The 27132-nt window shown below is 46.4% G+C and overlaps 1 protein-coding gene across 6 annotated transcripts in view; it reads left to right on the forward strand.

Annotated features, from left to right (window-relative positions):
• Nucleotides 1–2679: 2679 nt before the first annotated feature.
• The window catches only part of PRKAR1B (protein kinase cAMP-dependent type I regulatory subunit beta), a 119276-nt gene continuing 94823 nt past the window's right edge, over nt 2680–27132 (forward strand). Inside the window, exons 1-3 of one of the 6 annotated variants that reach the window (XM_028705700.2) lie at nt 2680–2965; nt 4576–4779; nt 24468–24638. In XM_028705700.2, the coding sequence (XP_028561533.1) occupies nt 4603–4779; nt 24468–24638 (348 nt within the window). In that variant the 5' untranslated portion in view covers nt 2680–2965; nt 4576–4602. Of the gene's footprint in view, nt 2966–4575; nt 4780–18801; nt 19047–19601; nt 19741–19820; nt 19957–24467; nt 24639–27132 lie in introns of those variants that run through there. The other 5 variants (XM_028705701.2, XM_028705699.2, XM_028705702.2 and 2 more) reach the window with 5 other exon arrangements.

A 27132-nucleotide genomic window follows, 5' to 3' on the forward strand; every position in this document is an offset into this window, starting at 1 on the left:
TTGTTTACGGCGCCCGGCGACGTGCTTTACGGCAGGGGCCGGAAAGCGAGGACGCGGCTTGGCGTCAAGAGGAGGATGGGGGGGGTGCGCGGGCTCGCTAAAGCAGCGCTAACTATACTCAATAAGCAAGGATCGCTGCCTGAGCTCTTACGCTTTTTTCTACTAAGTTGCCGCGAAGCCGCTTACGAGAGAACCCTAAAGCAACACAAAAGCGACGAGTCAATAAATAAAATGCTTTGCAATTCATAATGTCGTCGTCGTTGTTGGCATTTGTCTGTCTCAAGCGACAGTGCACCTCGGAGGGTGAAGGCAAATCCACCCCAAGCACTTCTGCCATTTCAGCCTGTTTCCTGGAAACAGACTAATTCATTTCTGGTTCCATCGAAGGAGAGCCCAGGGGAGTTCACCCAATGTCAATGGTTACTGAATTCTTGTTGTCTTGAGAGACAATGGAGTGTGCCACTGGGGGTGAAGCCAGTCCTCTATGTTAATGGCAGCAAAGTGACTTCCTTGGGACGCAAGTCTTGGTAGTGTGTCTGGAGGTCCTGGGCTGCCAGACCACAAGACCCTCAGTCTCATTGAGGTGGTCCTGTAGGAGTTGCTGGAAGGAAGCATACAAGGCTCCATGCAAGGTCTTGGGACAGCAAGGCAAGTGTGTGCCTTCGCACAGCGTTTTGTGCGCCCAAGTGGGAGTGTGGTTAACGTGAGTAGCAAGAGGAACCTCTGCATTCTTAATAGCAAAGCAGAGATTCTACTAGCAAATAAAAGGAGAATAGCTTTACATTAAAATGACAGATGATAAGAAAGCACTTTCCCTTTGCTTTTTCAGTCCTTCGTTCTTGATTTTATTTACCATTTTCCCACACACGCTGAAAAAATCATGCTCAAAGCTGCTTATGACAAAGGAAGCAGGAAGGTGTTTCAAAATCAAACAGTGCAAAAGCAACTTCATAATGAAACAAAAGCAAATGTAACAACGTACCAAAACATACATGCGATTTAAGTTCTATAAATATAACAAGATTACATTAACAACATTACTCCACCTGTAAATAGCAAAAATAACAAGGGAGCTGGACAGTTTCCCCTTGATCCTAAAAAAAAGACCCTCCCCTGCAGCAACTTGCAAGGCCTCATAAAGGCAAGGAGTGAGATAGCTGGAAACACCTCTCCCATGTTTAATTGCCACAACATTGGGGGTGGACATATCAGGACACAGAAAGGGCCAGCGAAAAAAGATGGGTTACTCCAGATGTTCAGCTCCAGCTGCTATTTGCCTCTGCCAGCATAGCTAGTGATGATGGGAGCTGTAGTGCAGCAACAGCTGGGAGGGTCTCTGGCTTAAAATATCATATACCGTATTTTTCGCCCTATAGGACGCACTTTTTCCCCTCCAAAAATGAAGGGGAAATGTGTGTGCGTCCTATGGGGCAAATGCAGGCTTTCGCTGAAGCCTGGAGAGCGAGAGGCGTCGGTGCACACCGACCCCTCTCGCTCTCCAGGCTTCAGGAAGCTATCCGCAAGGCTTGCGAGCAGCAGCCTGCAGCCCGAAGCACGGGGCGCGCTCTAGAGCGCGCCCCGTGCTTCACACAGATGTTCGCAAGGCTTGCGGATAGCAGCCTGTTCTGCATCCCTGTCACCCCTCTTTTCTTCATTTTGGCTGCTTGGTTTTGGGAGAAGGAGAACTGTTGCTACTGTTAAACAACAGGGAGTCAGAAATCCTTGGTCATCTGCTACAAATCACGCCCCTGGTGCATAGCTGTCAACGTTTCCCTTTTTTTAAGGCAAATTCCCTTATTCCGAATAGGATTACTCGCAAGAAAAGGGAAAAGTTGACATCTATGCCCTGGTGTAAGCTGTCGCCTGAACCCTTTTAAGTTATGATGCCAAGAACTGAACCTGGGACCTTCCTCATGAAAAGCCTATATTCTACCACTGAGCTATGGTCCTTCATGTAAGGGAAGTGTATTATAGTGCACAATCTGTTCACAAGTGACCCAGATGAGCATATGTACAATATATTAGTCTTCGGGACTCATTATAGGTCACAGCCTGACCTAGGATGAGTCACAACAGCAGCACTGCCACCATACAAATGTACAGTGAAATAAAAATAATAATCCTCAGATGTATGCTTCAGCTACAGGTGGATACCAGGTCTGAAAAGACAAGGCCAACCAAAGTCAAAGTCCAGGGGGTCACGCTGTCTATCGGCTTCCTCTTCTTTAGGCTCAGGGTTTTCCCTTGCAGAACCTGGGAGGTAGGAAGAGGGTGGGGAGCAAAACTAGACCTAGTGTGTTTTGGCTGCCATTGGCTCTAGCTACATCAGCCATCAGCTCTGTCTCCAGCCACTGCTAGGCTCATTCCCTTCTGCCCTACTAGTCCCAACAGGCACCAAATCCTTGCTTCCTTAAGCCATCACCCCAGATCCTTGCCTCTCTATCCAGTTCTCCCCTACCTGTTCCATTTTGGGTGAGTTTAAAATCACAGCAGCAACATCATCATCATCCCCCAAGCAAGTGACTGGACTAACATAACCACAAGCATCGCACAGGGCCTGGAGCATGTTCCTTCCCAGCCTGTGTGTGTGTGTGTGTGTTTTTCTCTCCATGCAGGAGGGAGGCTGAACTTGCCTATGACTGACAGCCAGCTGGGACTTCCTGTGTGTGTGGGTTTGCTGCTGCTAGCGCAACAGAGCCTTAACGCTTTGTGTGCAAGGGGAATAAGAAAAGGGGGGGAATCAAAACACAGGCAGACAGACAAATCTGGGGGTGGATAAGTAGCGGGGATCTCTTTTGCCGGGGCTTTTCTGAAAGCACACGGAGGAGGGGAAAGGGGGATTCACGAGCAGCCAGCCAGCCGCTGGAGGAGGAAGAGGAGGAGGCTGCACTGCGGAATAACGGGAGCTAAAAGAGGAAGAGGTTTGTAGCTGCCGCTGCTGCTTGTCGCTGATCCAGCAACTCAGGTATTTAGCTATGGTCCCCTCTGGCATTGCACGCGCAGCCTGCTCTTGTCCCACTAGCGCTATGGAGAGGGGATCTCTGATCTCTTCCCCCCACTCACCCTCCTCTCTCTCCATCCCTCCTTCCTCCCTTGCTTGCTTTTGGCAGCTGTTCCCCCAGCAACAATGGCTGAGAGAATTAATTCAGCACAAAGGGCTGTTGCTGATGGAGACGGTGGAAGAGGGAGGGGGGAAGAGGATGAAGGATACCCCTCCTTCTCCATCGAGAGCGAGAAAGAGGGAGAGAGAGAGAGAGACTGCGATGGTGCTTTGTTGGGGGATATAAGGAGGCATTGGGAATCCTTGGGGAGACAGCCTTTCCCCATGTATAAATCAAACCCTAGCAAGGGTTGAGGATGTTTGCGGACTGCAACCCTCAGTCTGAATCACTCACAGTGTTAAGAGATGTTGCTCTTTTGGGAAGGATGCACAAGGAAGGGGAGGAGGTTTCCCTCGCCGCGCAGCTCTTAAGGCTGTGCAATTTTATTTATTTGTTGCTCCGTTTCTCAGTTTTCTCCCAAATTTTAATCTTCTTCCAGTTATTTGAGATTCAGTTTGACAAGAGATTGGACCTGCCGTCCCTCCTCTCTTAGAAGTCTTGTGGGGATCACCTTCCAAAAATATGTGATGTCAGGTCCTCTGCCAATGGGGGATCCGTGCATGCAAAACACATCCAAATCTTGGACCTACGCTTACCTAAAGAGAGGGAAATGCAATCAGTGATTAACACCGCACAGTCCGCTCTCTTGTTTGCACATCCCGATCAATCTCAGTTGCAGTTCGAACACGTGTCCTTTTATTTTGGATGAGCTTGGCGTCTGAAATGCATTGACGGGAGGAATGGGTCATTCACCCTCTTGTTTGCTTTGATGAAAGAGGAGTGCTGGTTTATTGTCTTTCACGAACAAATATTGTTTCCTTGAGATATTTTTCTGCACTAATATCTAGAAGCATAAAAACACACACAAAAAGGTCTGGAGGTGCTATTCTCTGTACCACATTTGCTGGAGAATGAACTGAACAGTTCAGAATTTGACAAAGAATAGTATGCAATGGTTTCTTTGGAATTTGCAGAGAGAGGAAAGGAAATAGCATTGGGGGTGTTCTGTATGCCAAAAGGCTAAGCCACCACCTCACCAGGTCCATTAGATAAAGATCAGTTTCCCAAAAACCAGTGTCCAACAATTATTATGAAAAAATATTTAATAGCAAACCAGTCTAGTGCAGGCAGAGCTAGGATACTTTTTGCTCCATGATGCAGAAGGGGCAGAAGATTATGTAGAAAGATCATTTTCACTTTTTTGGGGGGCGTAAACTTCTAATGAAGAGCCTACGACTTATAACACACTGAACATTTAAGGACTGCTACATCGTAGGTTTGCTATTCAAGCCTTTGGGGTGAGAACATGCAGTGAATATTCTATGTTGCTGGCAGATGATTTGATAGGACTGAGATACTGAAAGTTACTTTTTGCCCAGTATTTGAAAACTTGATTTCTGTCCCGTTTTGTACACCTGAAGACTTTGGAGAATGGCTTATGCTTCTTGAAACACCATGCCGTTTTCTCACCCAGGTTTGTTGTCTGTTTACAGTCACAAAGATGGCTGCTTCGTCCTCTTGCAATGTGGAAGACGACGAGAGCCTGAAGGGATGTGAACGCTACGTTCAGAAGCATAATATCCAGCAGATTCTGAAAGAGTGCATTGTCAACCTCTGCATAGCAAAACCTGACCGGCCGATGAAGTTCTTGCGAGAACATTTTGAGAAACTGGAGAAGGTCAGTGATTGTCAAATATGCACAGGGGCAAAGGGCAGAAATGTAACAGCAGGGCAAAATCAAAGATACTTCCAGTATTTAGGAAGCTACTTGTTACTGACTGAGACCCTTGGTCTGTCTAGCTCTGTGATGTTTACATCACGGGAAGGTGTGAGGTAGTGGTGTTGTGGGCCAGAACCACAGGTCTTTCCTGGCAACCTCTACACATCCTGTTTGGGGTTGGGGGAGAAATTCTATTCATTTTAAGGTGAATCTACCTATTCTACGGGGGACGTGGGTGGCGCTGTGGGTTAAAGCCTCAGCGCCTAGGACTTGCCGATCGAAAGGTTGGCAGTTCGAATCCCCGCAGCAGGGTGCGCTCCCGTTGCTCGGCCCCAGCACCTGCCAACCTAGCAGTTCGAAAGCACCCCCGGGTGCAAGTAGATAAATAGGGACCGCTTACTAGCGGGAAGGTAAACGGCGTTCCGTGTGCTGCGCTGGCTCGCCAGATGCAGCTTGTCATGCTGGCCACGTGACCCGGAAGTGTCTGCGGACAGCGCTGGCCCCCGGCCTATAGAGTGAGATGGGCGCACAACCCTAGAGTCTGTCAAGACTGGCCCATATGGGCAGGGGTACCTTTACCTTTACCTTTACCTATTCTACACTTTCTGAATCAATATATGAACCAGAACAAAGCCATCCTTTGAAATTTGCATATCTCCAAATTTTTCAGTGCAGTTTTCTGGCCAAGTAATGTGCACAAGAATTCATATGGTGGGGGTAAAGTGTGCATAGAAAGGCATATATTTGTGAAAGTAACATGCAGAATGCATTACATTTGTTGAAATTGCTTGCAAAAACATATTTGGTTGCGCACCAAAAGGTGTGTATTAGGAGAAATTTCACAACAGCGCTGATGAATTTCCATGAGGGGAAAAGGAATCCACAAACCGATGTGGAGATCTGGAGAACTGAAGCACGGGGAAATGAGAAACTGAGAGAAACAGAAATGGACAGATTCGCCTATCCCCAATTCCTGCCCCTTCCTACTTTTTATAAACAAAAAACAAAGTGAAATCCTTGCTTACAGGACGCCTGGCCGCTTTATAGAGTGTAGTGTGGAAACCTCAGCCACCCACCACCCAAATTTCCCAGAGCAATCTTTACATATAAATCAGAATATGCAAATTTCATGCCGAGTTATGTCCTTTGCTATGCCCGATGCCAAGGGCTCCCACAAGTGGGGCAAGCACTGAGCCTTGTGCGTACATCTACTGTGCAACGGTGTAAAACACCATTCATAGATGGTTCTAAGCTTTAGGTAGCACAGGCACAACATTATGATACAGTCATACCTCGGGATAAATACACTTCGGGCTGAATATTTTCCGGTTGCGCTCCGCGGCAACCCGGAAGTAATGAAGTGCGTTACTTCCGGGTTTTGCCGCGTGCGCATGCGCAGATGCTCAAAATGACGTCACGTGCATGCGCGGAAGCGCCAAAACGCGACCCGCGCACGCGCAGTCGCACGGACACGGGTTACGTTCACTTCGGGATGCAAACGGGGCTCCGGAACAGATCCCGTTCGCATCCTGAGGTACCACAGTGGTACCTTGGGTTAAGTACTTAATTTGTTCCGGAGGTCCATTCTTAACCTGAAACTGTTCTTAACCTCTGCTGCTGCACAATTTCTGTCCTCATCCTGAAGCAAAGTTCTTAACCTGAGGTACTATTTCTGGGTTAGCGGCGTCTGTAACCTGAAGCGTATGTAACCTGAAGTGTATGTAATCCGAGGTACCACTGTATAAGCCTCTAAGTTAGTGGGGATCAGGGATACCCACAGCTTTCGGGCTCTTGTCCTGGAATCTGGGAAATGTCAGCAGACTCTCTGCTGGATGCAAGAATGGGACTGTCCTCTCTGGAGTCTCTGTTTGTCCAGACCTTGGGACATGCTGCCGAGGATCCTGGTGTGGGGGAGATAAAACTGTAGCAATCTAAAAGCAACCAGCCAACCTCCGGCATTCGAAATGATAGAGAGTTTATTTCGGTAAAGAACAGTGATTAAAGAAGGGGGGGACAGAGATAAGCAGAGTACAAGATAAAATAAAATGCAAACTTAGCATCTAGCTAGCCTAACACTTTCAGTAAACAACTTGCAAGGCTGGCATAAGCAGGAATGGTCAAGATTTTTATTCATTGTTTATTTGTAAGATTTTCTGCCTGCCCTTCACCGTTAAGGTCCCAGGGTGGGTTGCTACAGTATAATATACAGTTATAAACACAGACAAAACGGTTACAGGTATTTTTTAAAAAGCCAAGAAAAAGCATTCAAAAACTGTACAGTACACCTCCATCAAATGAGGAGGGTCCCACAAAGCAAAATACTCACCAGAGACCAAGGCAAAGAGGTATCTTTGTGGTAGACAGCAAAAGGGAGATGCAGGTGGTAAATGAGCCTTTGTGAGGAAGGAGTGCCACAATTTAGGGTCTGCCACAGGTAATGCCCATTCCCATTTCCCCACACTTCTGAGCATGGGCGTAGCCAGGATTTATTTGTTGGGGGGCAGGCAAGCTTTGTGTTTTTTGGGGAGCAGAACTGAGTTATCTGTGATGCAATTGGTCAGCTAGTTAAGCATTTTTATTTATTTGATTGGGAGGGCAGCTATGTCCATGCTTCTGAGGCTGGTGGAAGTATCCTGCAGACCTTCTTCATGCCTGAAGACCAGCAGAGGAGGCCCTCTTGGGAGTTCCACCACCCTCAGAAGTTCAGGGAGGTTGTGGTGGCTCAGGAGAGGGCATTCTTTGTGGCAGCTCTTAGCTAGCCGAACTCTCTCCCCAGAGAGGTGTGTCTGGCACCTTTCTTGTATAGTTTCCCACCACATGCTGAAGACACATATTTTTGCCCTGGCCTTTGACCCTTGAGATATGTCTTTTCAGAACCTACCCCATTTCTGTGACTGGAATTTGTTTTAACTGTTTTTTTTTTAATTATTGAATTTTAAATTGCTGTGTCCTGCCTTGGGACCTTATGGTGAAGGATGGATAAGGAACAACAACAACAATTTCAGAGAGCCACTGTGGTGGTTTAGTGGATAGAGTGTAGGACAAGGACATGGGACAAGAGGGTTCAAATCCCCACTCAGCCATGAAGCTCACCAGGTGACCTCAGGCCAGTCACTGTCTCTCAGCCTAACCGACCTCACAGGGTTGTTGTAGTGATTAAGGAGGGGGGGAACCATTTATGCCACCTTGATCTCCTTGGAGGAAAAGGTGGGATATTGTTATTATTTATAATAATGAGAATCATACCAAATGAGTCTCCTTTGCTGATCTTAATACCCAAGAGGGCCTGTGGGGAGGAAGGTGGTCTTTCAGATATTTGGGGCCTAAGTTGTTCTGGTGAAGACGAAAACGAGTTAAAATCACCTCACGTGCGCTTGGGTGACAGAGGGGTGGGTAAGAGAAGCCCAACTCATAGAGAGAGGACTGTGGGGCAGGCTGAGGCAGACCAAGTGCACAGGAAACCTCCTGAGATGCTTGCTTGGCTCGGAGGTGATCATTGCTTTACTTAGGGAATGAAAGAAGAGAAAATCAGAAGGATCATCTCTTGTGTTCCTGTTGAGCAGAGTTAACTAAAGAATTAACTATCATGTTTTGGGAGGGGGGGAGCGGTTGCTTGAGATGTGTCTATCCTTTGGCCCTCCAGATGTTTTGGACTACAATTCCCATCATCCCTGGCCACTGGTCCTGTTAGCTAGGGATCATGGGAGTTGTAGGCCAAAACATCTGGAGGACCAAAGGTTGGGGATGCCTGGTCTATCCAGTCTTTCAATGATGAAGTCTTTCAAATAAGGAAAGATGCAGAAGGAGAGGTGAGATTTTGTGCAGGCCCTTTTGACACCTGAATCTGAATCTTCCTTGGATACCTCTGCGACGCTTTAATCGCAAGGCCTTTGGAAGAGGATTAGACAAATTCACAGAGGGCAAGGCTATTGATGGTGCTGTAATGCTGAGCTCGTGCACCTGTTGCATTGTCATATATGCAAAAGAACACAGGACAGATCCCAAGATGTGCAGTTTGGCTTATATTACTGACCTAGACAAGATCATTGTTTGCTGTTTTATTAATTTATGCTGTGCTTTTCAACTGAGGTTGATTTCTAAACCAAAAAAAACTTTAATAAAAATACAATAAAAAAACCCCTGAGGTTGATTTCCAAGAGGAATTACAATTAAAATTGGTATGTGTGTATGTAGAAATGATCAGCTATATCAGTTTCAGTTCTCAGTTTCAAGTCTGAAATTTAGTTCTCCACATTTCTGCAGCAATTTGCATTTTTCTTTTTTCTTTAAAAAATCCTAATTAAAATATGTTAACATTCGAGTGCAAAATTATTCTTTAATAAACATATTTTTGTATGCGGTTTCAACTAATGTACATATTCTGGCAGGCAACTTGCCATAACGTAGTGCATTTCTGTATGTTATTTTTCAACAATAGATTCATTGTGTGTGAGAGAGCTCAGTCAGTAGAGTATGAGATTCTTAATCTCACAGTCGTGGGTTTGAACCCAAATTGGGCAAAAAAATCCCGCATTGCGGGGGGTTGGGCCAGATGACCCCTTCCAACATTACAATTCTGTGATCCCGTGTCTTGTGGGAGAGGTACATGCTCTATAACAATTTTATGCACATTTTCCCCAATATATGTATTTTTTAAAATAAAAAAAAATTGCTTGTTTGGAGCACTGTAACCACAACATTTGGGGAAGCTGAATTTTGAAGGATGGCTGTGTTTCACTACTTGTATTGTTTCAGAAAGTGCAAATTAAGTCGTTTTGCCTTTAAACGTGCACTGAGCCACTGTTCTTCCCCCATCCCTCTGTGTGTGGCATTCTCCTCTGGCTCCTGGCCGTTGATGATTCAGTCCAGGCTCTTTGCTGGGCTGTGGGGAGAGCAGAAGGGCCTGGCGGATGGGTAAAGATGCTAAGGCACTTTATCTTCGACCAGGAAGTGTGGTTGTGCAGAGACACACAAGATGGTTGAGCAAAGACTCTATAAAAGTGTGCAGGGTTTTGAATGCAGTTTCTGAAACCTCGTCATTTGGTCTGCCTCTTGGTTGTGTAGCTCACCTTCCCTCCTCATACGCGATGCCAGTGGGCGAGTGTTTTGTATATAACGCATCATAATAATAATCTACTGTTCCGCCGTGTTTCCAAAACACATTTTGAAATGTGCCAAAGGCAAAGTTTCATCTTCAGTACATGAGAAAGAAGCTTTGTGTCTTAAGGCTTGGCTTCTTGTCAACAAGGAACAACGCAAGCTTGGCTAAATTATGGATACGTACATTTAAAAGATGTTCTTTCCTTTTCTCCTCAGTTATTAGTATCTTCTAAAAGTGCGGCGGTATGGTGGAGGTCAGAAGAGAGCCCACCACAGTTCTCTTCCAAAATTCAGCTTATAAAAAGAGGCCCATTGTGGGCCCAATGAGTAGGTTTTACACAAATTCAGACCATGCATTGAAAACACTCTTCTACAACTTTAAGAGCCATGGCGTCCTTCCTAAAGAATTATGGGAATTGCTGATAGCAATTCTCAGCACCTTTAACAAACTACAGTTCCCAGAATTCTTTGGGGGAAGCCATGGCCCTTAAAATGGCACGAGTGCTTCAGGATTATGGTATGGATGTGGCCACAATGTGATGGCGGAACTAGGTCTTGAGCTTGCCTTGTCAGACTCTGAAGTTGAGGCAGGCAGGCCTCCCAGATAACTGAGGGCTGCCAGCTGAGTTAAAACATGCACAGAGACAGGCCAGCCCAAAGCCAGAAATCTGACTGAGCAGAGGAAGAAACAGGTGGACTTCCCCATAACAACTTCGAGTCAGGAGTGGCTGGTGCCCATTGATACTGGTAGGGCAGGAGGTCAACAGTAGGGGGAGCTATAGCCAATGACAGAAAAGCCAACTAATTCTAGCTAGGTCCCCATTTTCCTGCCTGCTCAGTTCTATAAGTGCTCAGGGAAGAAAGGGAAGGGCTTCTGAGACCCAATTCAGCTGGCCACCATTGGTATAGACTTCCGTGCCTAACAGTCACTCTCTGATTGAGTACTGGGATTTTACTGAGTTTTATTGCTATGTTCTTGCTTTTATCTGCTTTTTTAATGAAGTACTGACACCTCTCTCTCTCTATTTTACTGCCCATGGCAGCCATTTTGCACGTTAATCAAGATACAAGCACTGGCACCTCATTTTGTACCTCCCAAAAAAGCATTGGTTGCACGTGTTGTTGTTTCATCTCATCCTTGGTGTTATTCCCTGACTGGCAAATATCTTTGAACTTTGATCGTTCCTCTTGCCTGCCCGGATGGGCGACAGAGAGGAGTGTGTGAATGTATGTAGAAAACAATCCACCATACAGAGATGAAATTTACGTTAGTTGCGTTTCCCACTTTGCCTCTGTCCCCATTGATGACTGCCATGTGGCCTCAGAAGGGAATGTGACACTCAGGCTGAAAAAGGTTCTGTGCTCCTGAGGTAACTCACTAGGTCACCTGGTGCTCCATTGGGGCTGCTCGGCCCAGTTTCAACACAACACCCACTCGCCAGCGCTTGCTGGACCTGGAATTGGAGTCTCTGGCCCAGAGATCTGTGGCATCTTGGACTTGAGGAGCTCTGGTTCAGTGGTGGACCACTGACCCTCAGCTTCTAGTCCAGTTTTCTTTCACCTTGGATACCCAGGCACTGATGGACTACAACTCCCATCATCCCCAGCCAGCTTAGCCAATGGTCAGGGATGATGGAACTGCTTTAGTCCTGGAAATTGCCAGAGCTATGACTAGGGTGTCCTATCTTCTGTTTGAAAAATGTTGGAGAACTGCCTTCTATTTGAATGGTGTCTACTCTGAGGTCAGCTTAAAGTCAAACACCCCTAAGAAGGGAGAACAGGTGCAGGACCTTGAAGTTAGCAGCACCTGGATAACAGACTGAACAGGCACACAGGTTACCTGGTCACAGTGATATTACTACTACTACTACTACTACTACTACTATTATTACTATTATTATTTTACTATTTATACCCCACTCATCTTGCTGGGTTTCCCCAACCACTCTGGTCGGCTCCCAACAGAATATTAAAAACACAATAAAACACCAAACCTTTAAAACTTCCCTAAACAGGGCTGCCTCCAGATGTCTTCTAAAAGCCAGATAGTTATTTATTTCCTTGACATCTGATGGGACGGTGTTCCACAGGGCGGGCGCCACTACCAAGAAGATCCTCTGCCTGGTTCCCTACTAGGATGGGGTGTATTGAATGCCTATTTAAATTGTAGTAATTATTTCCAATTATCTTCATCTTTACATGTAAACTAGTACATGCAACTGATAGGCAAATTGGTGTCCTGTTTTGTTCTCTCTTTTTTGGGAAATGGATAAGTGGCCACCTTAGTCGTCAGGACATGCAGCCAGATTGGCCCCTGGGTGAGCCAGGAGGATTCCGTACTTTGGTGCCAAGTCCCCTAGTTTGATATCCCAGCAGTTCCCTTTCCCATCCAGCAGATGCTGGTGGCACAGTGCACCAGCGTAGGATTCTGACTCTGAAGCTCATGGTTTCCGCCATGTAGTCACAGGCAGCTGCTCCATTAGGGCAAAGGGGGCACTACCCCACCGGCTTCCGTCTGCCCTCAGCTAGCCAGTACCTATCTGTCTGTTTTCTTACTTGCAATTGGTCGGCTCCGCCTATCATTGGTTCTGGCTCCGCCTCCTGTTGGTCATTTGCCTTCTGCCTTGCCATTTCTAATAGGCACCAGCTCATAGCTGTCAACTTACAGATTTGAAAATAAGGGACCAGCAGCCTCAAAAATAAGAGATCAGCAGCCAAAATAAGGGATTTTCAGAGCACAGGTATGTTCAACTTCTGAGCCCCTCCGAGCCAAAGGCAGAAAGCCCAGCCAGCAGCCAAACGAAGTCTCAAGTGGTGGTTCCCACAGCGCAGCAACCTGGCAAAGGGGATGCAGCAAGGAAAACCACCGTCACCTCTCCGCTGGGAAGCGCTGAGCAAAGGCGAGTCAGCAGGCAACACAGCCGATTTGATCGGCACAAGGCATGCAAGCTCCACCCCCCAGTCATTCTTAGACTCCTTATTGTGTGAGCAACGCAGCCAAGCAACCCAGTTGGAGCCTCCCTCCTCCCTGACCGGCAGGGAGGGAGGGAGAGGAGCTGCTTCCTCTGAAACCCGGGAAATTCAAGGGACATCATCAATAAGGGGCAGCAGTGGGACACAGCGCTGGGATAAGGGACTTTCCCGCCAAATAAGGGACGGTTGACAGCTATGTGTGACCAGCTGCCAAGACATTTCCTTGCTAACTTTTTTCTGTGTTTGAGTTATTGGCATCAGCTGAACTCAGACCCATCAACCTCTAAACTCAAGAGGGGACGGGTGATGTGTTGTTGTACAATCCTGCTTTAATCTTCAGCACAGCCAGAGTGGATTTGACCCCCCCCACCCTAATAGTTGCCACCTTCCCTTATTAGTATCTTGACGTTTTGCAGAGCAAGCGTAGCTGTGTTTGCAGCTTAGCTTGACGTTACAGCTTAATGCATCATAAAAGCCATGTCTGCAGAGATGTGGGTATGAATTTTGCATGAAAAGCTTGCGTTTCAGGATGACGGCAGCTCTGTTCGGCTAAATGAGCTTTGAAGGATGGGGAATGTGCCTCCTTTGTGCTCGACAGTGGAGCAGTCAAGAGAAAATGGGGATGGAGGCTTTGAGAAGGTCACTGCTTGTGAAGGAAAGTGAGGATGGAAGCAGGAATGGAGCAAGAATATTCGCTAAGTAGATTTTACTAGAATCCTTGATAAGATGTGTGAACAGATTGTTTCAGAGGCAAACAAGGCCTGGTTTTATTCATTTGTTCAACAAAATTTATATATACTGCTTGATTGTAACAAAACCTTTAAGTGATTTACAAGAAATATTAAAATTACCAGCAAAAGCAGCTAAAAATAAGTTGTTAAAAGCATTATATATCTCTGTCTAAAAGCAATATTAAAACCAGCAACCAAATAAAGAGAGTTTTAAACATGTAAACCTCTACGTGTCTAGATAGTATTGCCCAGGCATAGGCAAACTTGGCCCTCCAGACTACAACTCCCATCATCCCTAGCTAACAGGACCAGTGGTCAGGGATGATGGGAACTGTAGTCTCAAAACATCTGGAGGGCCGAGTTTGCCTATGCCTGGTATTGCCCAAACACAAATGTTTTAAGCAGGGGCCAAAAAAACAACAACCCACCACAGTATTGTGCAGATGGGGCCAATGTGGCAGCGCTGGGGAAGCATCACAGAGCAAACAAAAGCAGAGGAAATCCATCAAGAATGCACTATTATTGTGCCAATAGCATCTTGCAGAATACACCCACAATAAAACACCAGTCTGGGGCGAGTGGGAGCTCGCGGTTCCCTCACTGCAAGAAGCGAAGTTACAGGGAACCAAGCAGAGGGCCTTCTCAGTAGTGGCACCCGCCCTGTGGAACGCCCTCCCACCAGATGTCAAGGAAATAAACAACTATCCGACTTTTAGAAGACATCTGAAGGCAGCCCTGTTTAGGGAAGTTTTTAATGTTTGCAGTTTTGTTCTGTTTTTGGTCCTCTGTTGGGAGCTGCCCAGAGTGGCTGGGGAAACCCAGCCAGATGTGCAGGGTAGAAATAATAAATTTTTATTATTATTATTATTATTATTATTATTATTATTATTATTAGATACTTGCACAGGCATTGTGATATTTGGAAGTATGCAGCACAAGACATTTGAACCAGGGCAATGTGGCTATAGTCAAGGGAAATTAAAAAACAAAAGCCAGCCCTGGTTATAAATCCCAAATATATTGCACAAACCACTGCATGGTAATCCTTCTAGAAGCAACAAGCTTGTTACTAAGATGGTTTGTTGATGATGAGCTGAAAGTTAATCTATGAAGACAGCCATTCCTGTTCCTGGCCAATGTGGCCAACCAGGAGCATGCGCAGAAGGGTGCCTTAGCTTTGTGAGGAGTTCCATGACCTCACAAGGCAAGAACACCTGCCTGAAAGAGAACATAATTCACATACAGCTCTTTCCCAAGCATTTGAGTCTTTATGTTAATTTAGGGTTGGATTGCCAAGGGCAATGGCAATTCTCTTGAAAAGTTTACAGGATTTGATAATAGCTCATGTTCTTATAAGGGAAAGAATATTGTGGGAGGAGAAGTAGAGCTGGAGGAACATAAGAGAGATAGTAAAGGTAAAGGTACCCCTGCCCGTACGGGCCAGTCTTGCCAGACTCTGGGGTTGTGCGCTCATCTCACTCTAGAGGCCGGGGGCCAGCGCTGTCCGCAGACACTTCCGGGTCACGTGGCCAGCGTGACAAAGCTGCATCTGGCGAGCCAGCGCAGCACACGGAAACGCCGTTTACCTTCCCGCTGGTAAGCGGTCCCTATTTATCTACTTGCACCCGGGGGTGCTTTCGAACTGCTAGGTTGGCAGGCGCTGGGACCGAGCAACGGGAGCTCACCCCGCCGTGGGGATTCGAACCGCCGACCTTTCGATCGTCAAGCCCTAGGCGCTGAGGCTTTTACCCACAGCGCCAATGAGGTTGTTATTATCATGTGAAGCAGAGATAGGAGACCTGTGCTCCTCCAGACCTTGCTGGACTACAGCTCCCTTCATCCCTGACAGTTGGCTAGGCTGGTGGGAGTTGGAGTTGAACAACATCTGAAGGACCATAGACTACCCATCCTTGCTGTAAAGGATGCTGATGTTACATCATCATCATCATTTATATACACCCTTGGTTTACATCAAAAAATACAAAATGAAAACAACAACAACAACAACAAGTCCTCAGTGTGTCCTGAACCCCCTGGTCTACCTAGCAGCAAGTCCTGCTGGTGTATAAAGGTAAAGGTAAAGGGACCCCTGACTATTAGGTCCAGTCGTGACCAACTCTGGGGTTGCAGCACTCATCTCATTTTATTGGCCAAGGGAGCTGCCGTTCAGCTTCTGGGTCATGTGGCCAGCATGGCTAAGCCGCTTCTGGCGAACCAGAGCAGTGCACGGAAACGCCGTTTACCTTCCTGCCAGAAGAATTTATCTACTTGCACTTTGATGTGCTTTTGAACTGCTAGGTTGGCAGGAGCTGGGACCGAGCAACGGGAGCTCACCCCGTCGCGGGGATTCGAACCGCCGACCTTCTGATCGGCAAGTCCTAGGCTCTGTGGTTTAACCCACAGCGCCACCCGCATCCCTCCTGCTGGTGTATACGGTATGTCAAATCCAAAGTCAGGGAATGTAGTCCAGGGTCAATCCAAATAAGCCAACCCCAAAGTTCACCAGTCAGAAAGCATAGTCCAAAGCCAAAACCGAAGCACAGTCCACAGAGGTGCCGGAGCATCCAAGCTGAGGTCCATCAACATTGTCAGTTTAGCAGAACCAGCACCTCAGCTCTGCTTCCCGTTTATACCTTGCATGTTGATTGCAGCATCTGGGCTTGACAAGGCATGTGATTCTCACCTGTTCCGAGCCTGCTCCACCTGGGCCGTGGGCCCTTGCCTGCCTCGGCCTCCCTAAGCATACCTCCCACTGCTCCCTGTGCCTCAGGACCCACCTTGTTCATGGAGATGGGGGCCTCTCTGGCCCTGATGGGGGCCTCTCTGGCCCCCTCTCAGGCACAATAGTCTTCCTGTCTTCCGAAGTCAGCTCTGAGCCCTTACCCAGACCCAGACCCTCATGTGATGGCCCTGCAGCCTCCAACTCTTTGTCCAGTCAGGGTTCACAACATCAACATCTGGAAGGCCACCCATTTCCTATCCCTGGACTAGCCTGTAAGGTGCCTGCTCAAGGGCAGGGTGTGCCATAGCCCCTGTTGTTGAGAGATGGGATTTCAGTGTCTCAACTTGCCTGGGAATGCATTTGGTGTCAGATCCAGTGTCGGTTGGCCTCTGTGCATTGTTGAGTTCAAGATTTCTTCCTTGTTTAATTAGTTAGTTGCCAACAAGGGTTCTATGCTGCAGCAAAAATTAATACATTAAAAAAATCTTTGTTTGAGACTTCTCTATCTTCTTTTTGAAATGTTTAGGGTTTCCAATTTCTCACAAGTGTTTAAGAGAGTTGGATTTGCCCACTGTTTTTCTGTATTTTGTATTTTTGCACTTGTTTATACTCTTTTTGAAATGATAAAAACATGAAGCTGGGATTGCAGCCTCTGTAATTAATTAGCAACAATAGCGATGCCGATTCACTGTGGATAATTTCAAGGACAACCAGAAAAGAGTTTTAGAATTTTTGTTTCGTTTTGTAGATGAAATGGTTTTCAGGGCAACTTGGGTGATGTTTCTTAGGATCAATCCTGATGAAAAGAAAGGGATGGAATAATTTATTTGGAACATGCTCTATGCTGTTATTTTTCAGAATGCTGCAAGAGGTGGAAGAGAACAAATGGAGAGCACTTAGGTGGTATTTAATAGCTAGCTTTTTCTTTTGAAGCCCTTCCCGGAAAAATCCATATAGTCAATTTGAGTCTAGCGCTTACAAGCTGAAACCTCTTAGATGGTGATGGAGGAGGTCAACAGATGTAATGACAAGGAAGAAAATGCTATTTTCTTGGAAATAAAGAATCACTGAAATAAGCAAGTCCCGTGGACCTGTCAGGAGATTTGCTTTGTAGAATTGGAAAAAAAACAACAACCTGGAGTAGGTTATAAGCAATCTTACAGCCTTTGGCTGAATTTTATGCAGCCGTTGGCTTAATTAAGAAGAGCCAGTGTCCCAATCAGTCCAGCATCTGGGTGCCCACTGGGACTGGTGGGGCAGAAGGCCTGGAGGTCCAACAGTAGGTGGCGCCAGAGCCAATGATAGGCAGAGCTAATTCTAGTTTTGTTCCTGACCTTCTCCCTGCTGAGTTCTACAAGAGCAACACTGAGATTAAGGAGGAGGAAGCCAACAGGCAGTGCAACTCTTTGGAATGGCGGGAATTAAGAAGGCAGGAAGATAGTGGCTAGCTGAGGGCAGACTGAGATTGGTGGGACAGTGCCGCATCAGTCCAAACTGACCAATGTCCACTGTCCCGTTCTCACAGTGGCCAACCAGATGCCCCCTGGGAAGCTCGCAAGCAAGATCTGTACACAGCAGCGCTCTCCCAGCCTGTGGTTTCTAGCAATTAGTACTCAAAAGCCTACTGCCTCTGATAGTGGAGACACAACAAAGCCACTTGACTGACCTTGAGTACTGACCTTGGGTACTATGGAGGCTGCTCCTTTAGGGCAAATGGGGCACAGCCCCCAACCACCTCAGTGGCATCAGCAGCCCCCACCTGCCTGCCTTCTTACCTACACCCAGCCCAAGGGGTGGTGTTGGCTATCAGCTGCCTCCTCCTTCTTTTCAGTGTTGCCCTTGTAGAACCCAACAGGGAGGAAGAGGGTGGCGACAAAACCAGAAGTTGTTGGCTCTGCCTGTCCACTGGCTCTGGCGCCACCTACTGTTGACCTCCCTGGCTTCCGCCCTATGGCCACCACTGGTTCTAAGCATCTTGGCTGGGGGTGGGTGAGAAGCGCGAGACACCATTTGCTGCTCTGCCTCAGGCAGCAATATGTCTTGGACCAACTCTTCTTTCTCCTTCACTGAAATAAGAGTACAACAAGGCCCATTCTATTTTCTGTAGCCCTGGGGCTTTGTGTTTGTCTCTCTCTCTCTGTGTTTAAACCAAGCATGAAGTCAAGGAGAGAGTGTCCAAACTCATAATATCTCTGCGCTTGTGAATTATGCGTGCCATTCTGGTACATCATGAGAGCTTGTTGCCATGATGACAGTTTTAATAAATAAATAAAAGGACGGGTGAGGTGTTTACTTGTGACTTCTGTTGATGGCTTCATGGCAGGCTATGTCGGAAGATGGATATACTTAAAGGGCCCCTCTTGAAAGGTTTGTTGATTGTTCCTTTAAAAGATTTGCTACAACTGTGTGTGTGTGTGTGTGTGTGTGTGTGTGAGAGAGAGAGAGAGAGAGAGAGAGAGAGATAAAGAGAGAGAGAGAGAGTGCGCAAGTGTGCGGTTTTACCCCAGGATATGTGGACGATGACTTTTTAAAAGCTTAGCCCTGGCTGTCGTGTCTTCCTGAGTTTCCTTGCCTGAGTTCTGTAATGGATTTTCGAACCTGGGCAGCAAAGAGAAGCATATGGGGAAAGCTAGCTGCTTCGCTGCGTAGAAAGGGAGTTGGTAGCGAAGAGATCTCTTTTTAAACAAATGAACCGTATGGTAACTTGCATTTTTATATTTACTCTCTAACAAAAAAAAAAAAAACCCAAGCTAAGTGGGAGGGCTCCTTTAGAAGAAGTATATAAATGTTAATCTTGATGCATCCCTTGGATTTTGTACTTTATCATTTCAAGGTGCTTCCCTCAGGTACTCGGCTTCTAAAGTGGGGTTTTCTGTCTCTCTGTCTGTTTGATTTAATAACCTTCCGGTTCCACCATTCTAACATTGTTCATTGCAGCAGGCAGTCCAATAAGGGGCCCTCCGTTAAGTTTACCATGCACCAAAGAAGTTGTGGGGGGAGGAAAGCAAAGTTGTGGTCAGGGCGATTTGGTGCTGGGAAAAGAGGGGGCAAGACAGTGACCTCGGACTGCAAAAAGCCTGTTTTGCAGTGGGAGTTGCTTTATAAATCAGTCCCCAAAACATTTGGGGGGGGGTGTGAAATCAGATATGGGGAACGGAGGTGATTTGTGTTAGCAATATTTGTGGCATGGTGAATCCAAAGTGATATAAAGCTAGCCCTCTTCTCTTGATGCTAGCAGCTATCTCAGTGTTTTTCCGAGTGCAAATTCTGAAATGCAGAACAGATGAGTTTTGCCTTGTGGTCGCACAGAATCCTCAGTGCTGCTGTTGAGGAGCTGATGTACAAGCCGTTCCGAGCCAGCAGAGTGCAAAATATTGGGAAGCCTCTATGAAAGTGAGCTCTTGTGGGATCTTTATTTTGGGGGCATTTGAGGATGAGGTGGCATCTAGGCATTTGGGAGGAAGGCCTCAGGTATGCATACGGGCCCCGCCTGAAGCAGAAACAGGTGACTCCAAAGTTTCCTTCCACTAACTCTAATATGCTGTGGTCTGCTGTTTCTGAAACATGGTTGATCTTGCTAGTCAGCGATCATTTACTGCTGCTACAGAGGTACAGTTTTTCTTCTACAATTTTCTTTTTAAAATGTTGGTGCTGCTATGCACCATTCTGTGTTGTTTGTTTGTTTATTGTATCTATATGCTGCCTGCCTGGAAGGAACTAAATACAGTGTACCTGGCTTCCTCCCCCCCTTTATCTTCACAACAACCCTGTGAGGGTTTATTGAGGTGAGAGATAGTGACTGGTCCAAGTTACTCAGTGAGCTTTGTAACCAAGCAGATATTTGTATCTGAGTTCCCCCAGATTTCATCCAGTGCTATAACCAATAAACCATACTGGCAGATTTGTGTATCGCGGTTTCAGGTATGTATCTATGCCACAGGCTCAAACTGGATTAATAGTCATTCTAATCTGGGAAATTATTTTTGTCAGAGAAGCTTACCATCTGCAAACAGAGTATTGTTCTCGGTACCTTCACCAAATTACAATGCCTAGGATTTATGGGAAGCCATGCCAGTTAAACAGGTACCATACCAGGTTAAGTTAGTGGTGTGGATGCATCTGGTGACAGGATAGTAGGAATCTGTTGGAATGTTTATGGAGGGCACCGAGTTTGCAGAGAATGAACAAGACTTGCCTGTTTAAAAGCTCTCTTTTGACAAAGTTGAGCTCAGAAACAGGCTGGAAAAGTTTCTGTGGTTTGGAGCAAATTTGTTCTTCTGCTGAACGGAACACAAACCTTTTGTTCTTTTATTATTGAATTTCTAACACACCTATCACAATACTATTTAAAACTGCAACGTTAAAAACATTTTAAAACCAATTAGTGACAATTTGCATTGCAAGTATCACTCATTCATCAGCCAAGATCATCAGTTGCATCAATTTTATATGTTTGCTCCAGGGTTCTTAATACTCTGTAACTGGTGGCATCAAATTCCATAAGTTCATTTTGTGAACAACTGTGGTCTGTCCTGAATCTCTTCCAAGGGAGATGTGGAGAGTGACAAGACAAGAACGGGCTTTCTCTGCAGTGGCTCCCTGTTTGTGGAATGCTCTCTCTGAGGAGGTTCGCCTGGCGCCTTCATTATATACCTTTAGGCGCCAGGCAAAAATGATCCTTTTTAAGCAAGCCTTGGGCTGATCGATATCCAAAGCCCTTTTAAAATGCGTTGGAAGGGGGAAGGTTATTGGGTTGTTTTTGTTTTGATTATGTATTTTGTGGTTTCCTATAGTGATTTTATGTTGTAACCGCCCTGAGATGTGGGAGTATAGGGTGGTATACTACTACTACTACTACTACTACTACTACTACTACTACTACTACTTATTATTACACTGGGTGATCTTGCATTCTAATAGAATGAGAGGAAGAGAACTCCTCTTTGTCCTCATTCTCCATGCTATGCGTACTCCTAAAAATCTCTGCAATTTAGTTCTCTTCCCACCTCCTAAAATGGAAATCTCCAAAGGACCTAGCCCACGGTGAGTCAATATAGTGCCCCAAAGATATTGTTGAACCCCAACTCCAATCAGCCCCAGCCAGGAAGGCCAATGCTCTGGGTTGGTGGGAGTTGTACTCAGTAGTGGAGGGGCAAGTTCAAAAGTGCAGGGTCCATCCATGACAGTCACAGCCATCTCCCTTCTAAGATGATGCAACTTTCTGAGTTTATACAACCATTAGAAATGCATTGCAGAGATCATTGCAAACCTCCATGTATTGCCTTGGAGTTAGATCTACTGTTTTCTATGCATGTGCAAGTGATGTGGAGTGCTCCAATATCGCTTTTTGGAACGACTTAAGTTGTATTTTCTGTGAAGCACCATTGTAGCTAACAGTGCTTGCAAACCATTCTCTTGAAACGGAAGCGCTTTGTGTTTTCAGCTTCCTCCAAATGCTTTGGAGCAGGCAGTGGATAAAAAGGCTCCTTTCCCATGCTCTAAGACGCTCACAGGGACCCTGCTGCAGAAACGGTTGTGGGTGATTGACACCTCACAACGCTGGCCCCTGGCAGCACTGACTGTTTTTCAACAACATATGGAGGCCACTGCTTTTACTGTTGACCTGGCCTCTCCTTGTCCCCTTTTTTTTGTGCATTGTTCCTAGCTCAAAGATAATCTTTTGGAGATGGTTGCACATATTCCTGCTGACTGGTCCATGAATCACCTGTTTTTCTCGCCGCTCTTACGCCTTTTGGGAAGAAGCCATTAAATCAGGAGACAGTTTTGAGCACCGCACTCCTTTCTTTTTTTCTCATGCTACAGCTGATGAGCTAACCATAACTCATTTCCTGTGTCAATACAACCAGCTGATTAAGATGGTAATTAGCCACATGTCTGACACCGAGATCCGAGCTGTTCCCTCCTCCGCACCCTGCTATTTGGTAGACACACTTCCTAAATTGTCTTGTCAGTGCAATACTAGAGGTGAGCAGACTTGGCAGGGACTCTGGCCCAGTGTATGGCACGACAGAACATGGCGATGAGCAATCTGCTTGGGTCTGGAGAGGTTTTTCGCTGGAAAGCTATCAGTCAAGTCGCTTTGAGTCAGGAATGGAGAACCCATAGCCCTCCAGATGTTGTTGGACTGTGGGGCTTGGACTCAAGTGTAACTCATTGGTAGAGCATATGCATTGCATGCAGAAGTTCCCACTTTCAGTCCCTGGCATCTCCAGCCAGGGCTCGCAGATACTCCTGCCTGAAACTCTGGAGAACCCCTGCCAGCCGGTGTAAATTCATCTCCCCCATCACTTTTGTTTAGGTGGATGAATAGGGCACTCCAAAAGGACTGCACACAGGGGCCCTGCAGACCATAAATCTGCCACTGTGGTCCTAAGCTAAGTAGCTATTAGGGGGTAGCTTTGTCATCTGTGCCATCCCATACCCTCCAATATTTTTCCAATGAAAATAGGGATGTCCTGTTCCAACATCAACATCATCATTTTATTATTTATACAGTGGAACCTCTGGTTACGAACAGGATCCGTTCTGGAGGCCTGTTCGCAACATGAAAAGAGCACAACCCACAGTGGCACGTCTGCGCACGCGTGGGTTGCAATTCGCTGCTTCTGTGCATGTGTGTGGCGTCATTTTGTGCACATGCGCAAGCGACAAAACCCGGAAGTAACCCTTTCCGGTACTTCTGGGTCGCCGCGGGACGTAACGTGAAAGAACGTAACATGAAGCGGACGTAACATGATGTATGACTGTGCCCCACTCATCTGATTGTGTTGCCCCAGCCACTCTGGACGGCTTCCAACATATATAAAACTTTTAAAAACTTCCCTATACAGGGCTGCCTTCAGATGGCTTCTAAAGGTTGTATAGTTTATTATCTCCTTGGCTCAGGGGTTGCATAACTCCATACCCACCAACATTTCTCCAGTGAAAATAAGGACGTCCTAAAGAAAAGCAAGACGTTCTGGGATCAAATCAGAAATCGGGATGGCTTCTGTAAATCCAGGCCTGTCCCTGGAAAATAGGGACACTTGGAGGATCTGCTTTACTGGGTGGTGATTTGCACTCTATGAAACGTTCCACCTGATAATAGGCAGGCCACCCATGAGTTTGTAAAATCTTTACCTCCCTTTCCGTACGCCACAGCTTCCAGCGGAGGATTTTGATCTCACTGTTAATTGACTTTGACTGGGATATGTGCGTGTGTGAAATCCTAGAAAATGTAAATTGGGAGGTAGTGAATGCGATTATTGTGCTTTTCATCAGGGAAGCCAATGTGGTGCTCTTCAGAAGTGGTTGGGCTACATACAACTTTGTCATCCTTGGCCGTGATTGCCTGGGGATGATGGGAGTTGTAGTCCAACACCATCTGGAGGACACAACATTGGTTATCCCAATGTAAAGCATAATAATCAAGGGATTCATTTAAGCATGTGCAGACTGTCTTTCTTTTAGTGCGGAGGAGCCATAGGTAGCCCACAATCATCTGGGATTAGGGGTGATGACTTTCCCATCAAAGGGTATATATCCCAAGCAAGACTGAGCTCTATCACCTACCCTTTATATACACCCCTACCCTTCTTTCCAGGTTTCTAAATTTCCTAGTGATTGTGGAAGGGAGATGGATAGGTTGGGATGATTGAACATTGCCTCTGTCTGCTATTCTGCAGTTCTTTGGCGTTTGTAGGAATAATTCTCTCTCACACACACATACAATCCTCTTTTCAGCTCCAACTCTTTCCCCAAACAATGTTTGTCGGTAAAATTTAACAGTTATGTGTACGATGATTTTCAGTTTTGCAGTTCAAAGAAATAGCCCTCCAACGAGACCATTCAGTGTCCCTCTCCTATATAGAAACCCAGCTCTGTAAAAATTCAGAGCTTGTTTTACAGCCGTGCTTGGGGGATTAAGTCCTAATAGCAAAAGCGGTTCCGAAACTGCAAATCTCATTTTTGTACCAAGAGTCTGACAAGAGCAAATATTTACAGTACGTAGCCTCCGTTTTCAATGTGGGATGACGACTGGTGGGGTTAACTGGTATGAAATGGTTTGGGCTGGCAGTTGTGGAGGAGAACAGGTTCTCACTCTTCTTTCTCCCTTGCAGGAAGAATGCAAACAGATCCTGGCTTGGCAGAAATCCAACTCACAATCGGATTCCCACGATGACGAAATTTCTCCTCCGCCCCCAAACCCGGTGGTCAAAGCGCGGCACAGAAGGGGTGGAGTCAGTGCGGAGGTGTACACGGAAGAAGATGCGGTTTCTTATGTCAGGAAGGTAAAGATCTGCGGGATCCTGTTCTTGAGACCAGTGCTATAAATGGCTTATTGACGCACACACAGCAACATTCCCCCACCCCCAAGCTGCGTCAATAAGCTACCGTACCTATCCAGAAATCAAAAGTGATGCTGAGTTGGGAACAGACTAGAACTTCCCCATTAGCTGGATCTCCAGAGCCATGTTTTCTGCTCTGCCCATAGAACCATATAGTTAGAAGGGATCCCAAGAGTTATCTAGTCCAACCCCCTGCAATGTATATGTAAATTCCTCACACTATGGCTAGCCATAGTGCAAAAGGGCTGCAGTCAGCTCCCCTCAGCTGGTGGGCAATACATTAATCCCTACTGGAATAGCTACACATGACAGAGTTCTCTGTGGGGAACGTGGGTCCCATTCACAGCACCCATTCAAATCACTCCTATAGCACTTTAACAGTCATGGCTTCCACATAAAGAATACTGGGAATTGTGGTTTGTTAAGAGAGTTGTTAGGAGACCCCTATTCCCCTCCACAGAGCTGAAGGGATGCAGGTGGCACTGTGGTCTAAACCACTGAGCCTCTTGGGCTTGCCGATCAGAAGGTCAGTGGTTCAAATCCCCCCAACGGAGAGAGCTGCCATAGCTCTGTCCCAGCTTCTGCCAACCTATCAGTTCGAAAGCACGCCAGTGCAAGTAGATAAATAGGTACCGCTGTGGCGGGAAGGTAAACAATGCTTCTGTGCGCTCTGGTTTCCGTCACTGTATGCCATTGCGCCAGAGGTGGTTTAGTCATTCTGGCCACATGACCCGCAAAGTTTTCTATGGACAAACGCTGGCTCCCTTGGCCTGAAAGCGAGATGAGCGCCGCAACCCCATAGACGCCTTTAACTGGACTTAACCATCCAGGGGTCCTTTACCTTTACCCTTACCCGTAGAGCTACTGTTCCCAGAGCTCCCTGGGAAGAGGGATTGTTTGGGAGGATTGCTTTAAACGTATGGTGGGCTTTCAGCAACACTTGGTGGTGGCAGGTTCCCTGTTTCTGCATGGAAACTAAAAGCCCAGAGAACACCATTGAACAGCAGCATGGCATGAATAGCGAGAGCATGAAAGGAGCCTTCTACCCCTTTCCTCTGCGATCCAAGATGATTAGGCTGTTCACATCGCTAAGTGAGCCCATGCTGAGGTTTCACATGCCCATATTGGCACGCACGTAGTTTCAGCCAGGCCTGCTGCTGATCAGCCCAACAATTTCATCAGGGCAGAGCGCAGAAAATATACCAGCTCCTACAGATCACCAACACAGCCGCCTCTCATGTCCCAAGTGGCAGCCATCCTATGCAGAAGCGATTGTGCGAATGGGCCCTGAATCGCTTCATCCTTGTTTCTCTTCATGTCAAAACAGTTCCCTGGGCTTCTCTCCCAGGTTTAAATAAAGCCATGCTGGCAGCCACCCAGTATTTGAGACAGCGAGTTAAATGATTAATGTATCTCACTGCATAAGATGCATTTACAAAAAGTAATATTTTATAAGATACTGCCGGCTGCTTAATTATTTCCTAGTCAGCTGTTCTTAATATCCCCATTTGATGTTCCTTGCAGGGTAATAATGCCTCTCCCTCTCCTGCCCTTTTTCCCTTTGCTGGCACAGTCCAGGTCAGGCTAGCCCAGGGGCTCCCAACTTCTCCATTAAAATGTGGCTCAAACTTCATTTTACAAAATACATGCATACTTCAGTGCTCAGTACATTGTTACAGGAAAGGGAAGGGGGTGGTTTGGGTGATGCCTTTTGGATCCCCAAAAGCCTGTGAATTTACATCTGTAAGATGAGAGTTTGAAGGGACTGCTGAAGGGGTCAATCCGGTTCCTTTGTAAGATCACAGAATCATAGAATTGTAGAGTTTAAGGGGCCCTGAGGATCATGTAGTCCAACACCCTGCAATGCAGGAATCTCAACATATGGTCCCCATCCAACTTCCACCAGCCCTAGCTGGATCATGGATGATGGGAGTTGTAGTTAGGTACCCTTGGGCTATAGACCCCCCTCCTCTAACCACTGCACAACAGGGGCTTTCATCATTGCATCTGATCCTCATTTGAGATGTGAAGTGCATCAGAAATATGAGGACTTTATCTGGGCTCTGATGTTCTCATGCACTGTTATATATGGCTATACAGTGGTACCTCAGGTTAAGAACTTAATTCGTTCTGGAGGTCCATTCTTAACCTGAAACTGTTCTTAACCTGAGGTACCACTTTAGCTAACAGGGCCTCCTGCTGCCACCATACAATTTCTGTTCTCATCCTGAAGCAAAGTTCTTAACCCAAGGTACTACTTCCGGGTTAGTGGAGTCTGTAACCAGAAGTGTCTGTAACCTGAGGTACCACTGTACTGTACTGCTTAGATGTGTTATTTTTAAATGTTTCTTAATTTTTGTTTAGAAAAAGATTATTAGGAATTTAAAGCTCAGGAGCACCCCTCATTGTGAGATTGTCCGTGGTGGGGCCTTTGACT

The sequence above is a fragment of the Podarcis muralis genome, chromosome 14, assembly GCF_964188315.1.
Source record: "Podarcis muralis chromosome 14, rPodMur119.hap1.1, whole genome shotgun sequence".
NCBI lineage: Eukaryota > Metazoa > Chordata > Lepidosauria > Squamata > Lacertidae > Podarcis > Podarcis muralis.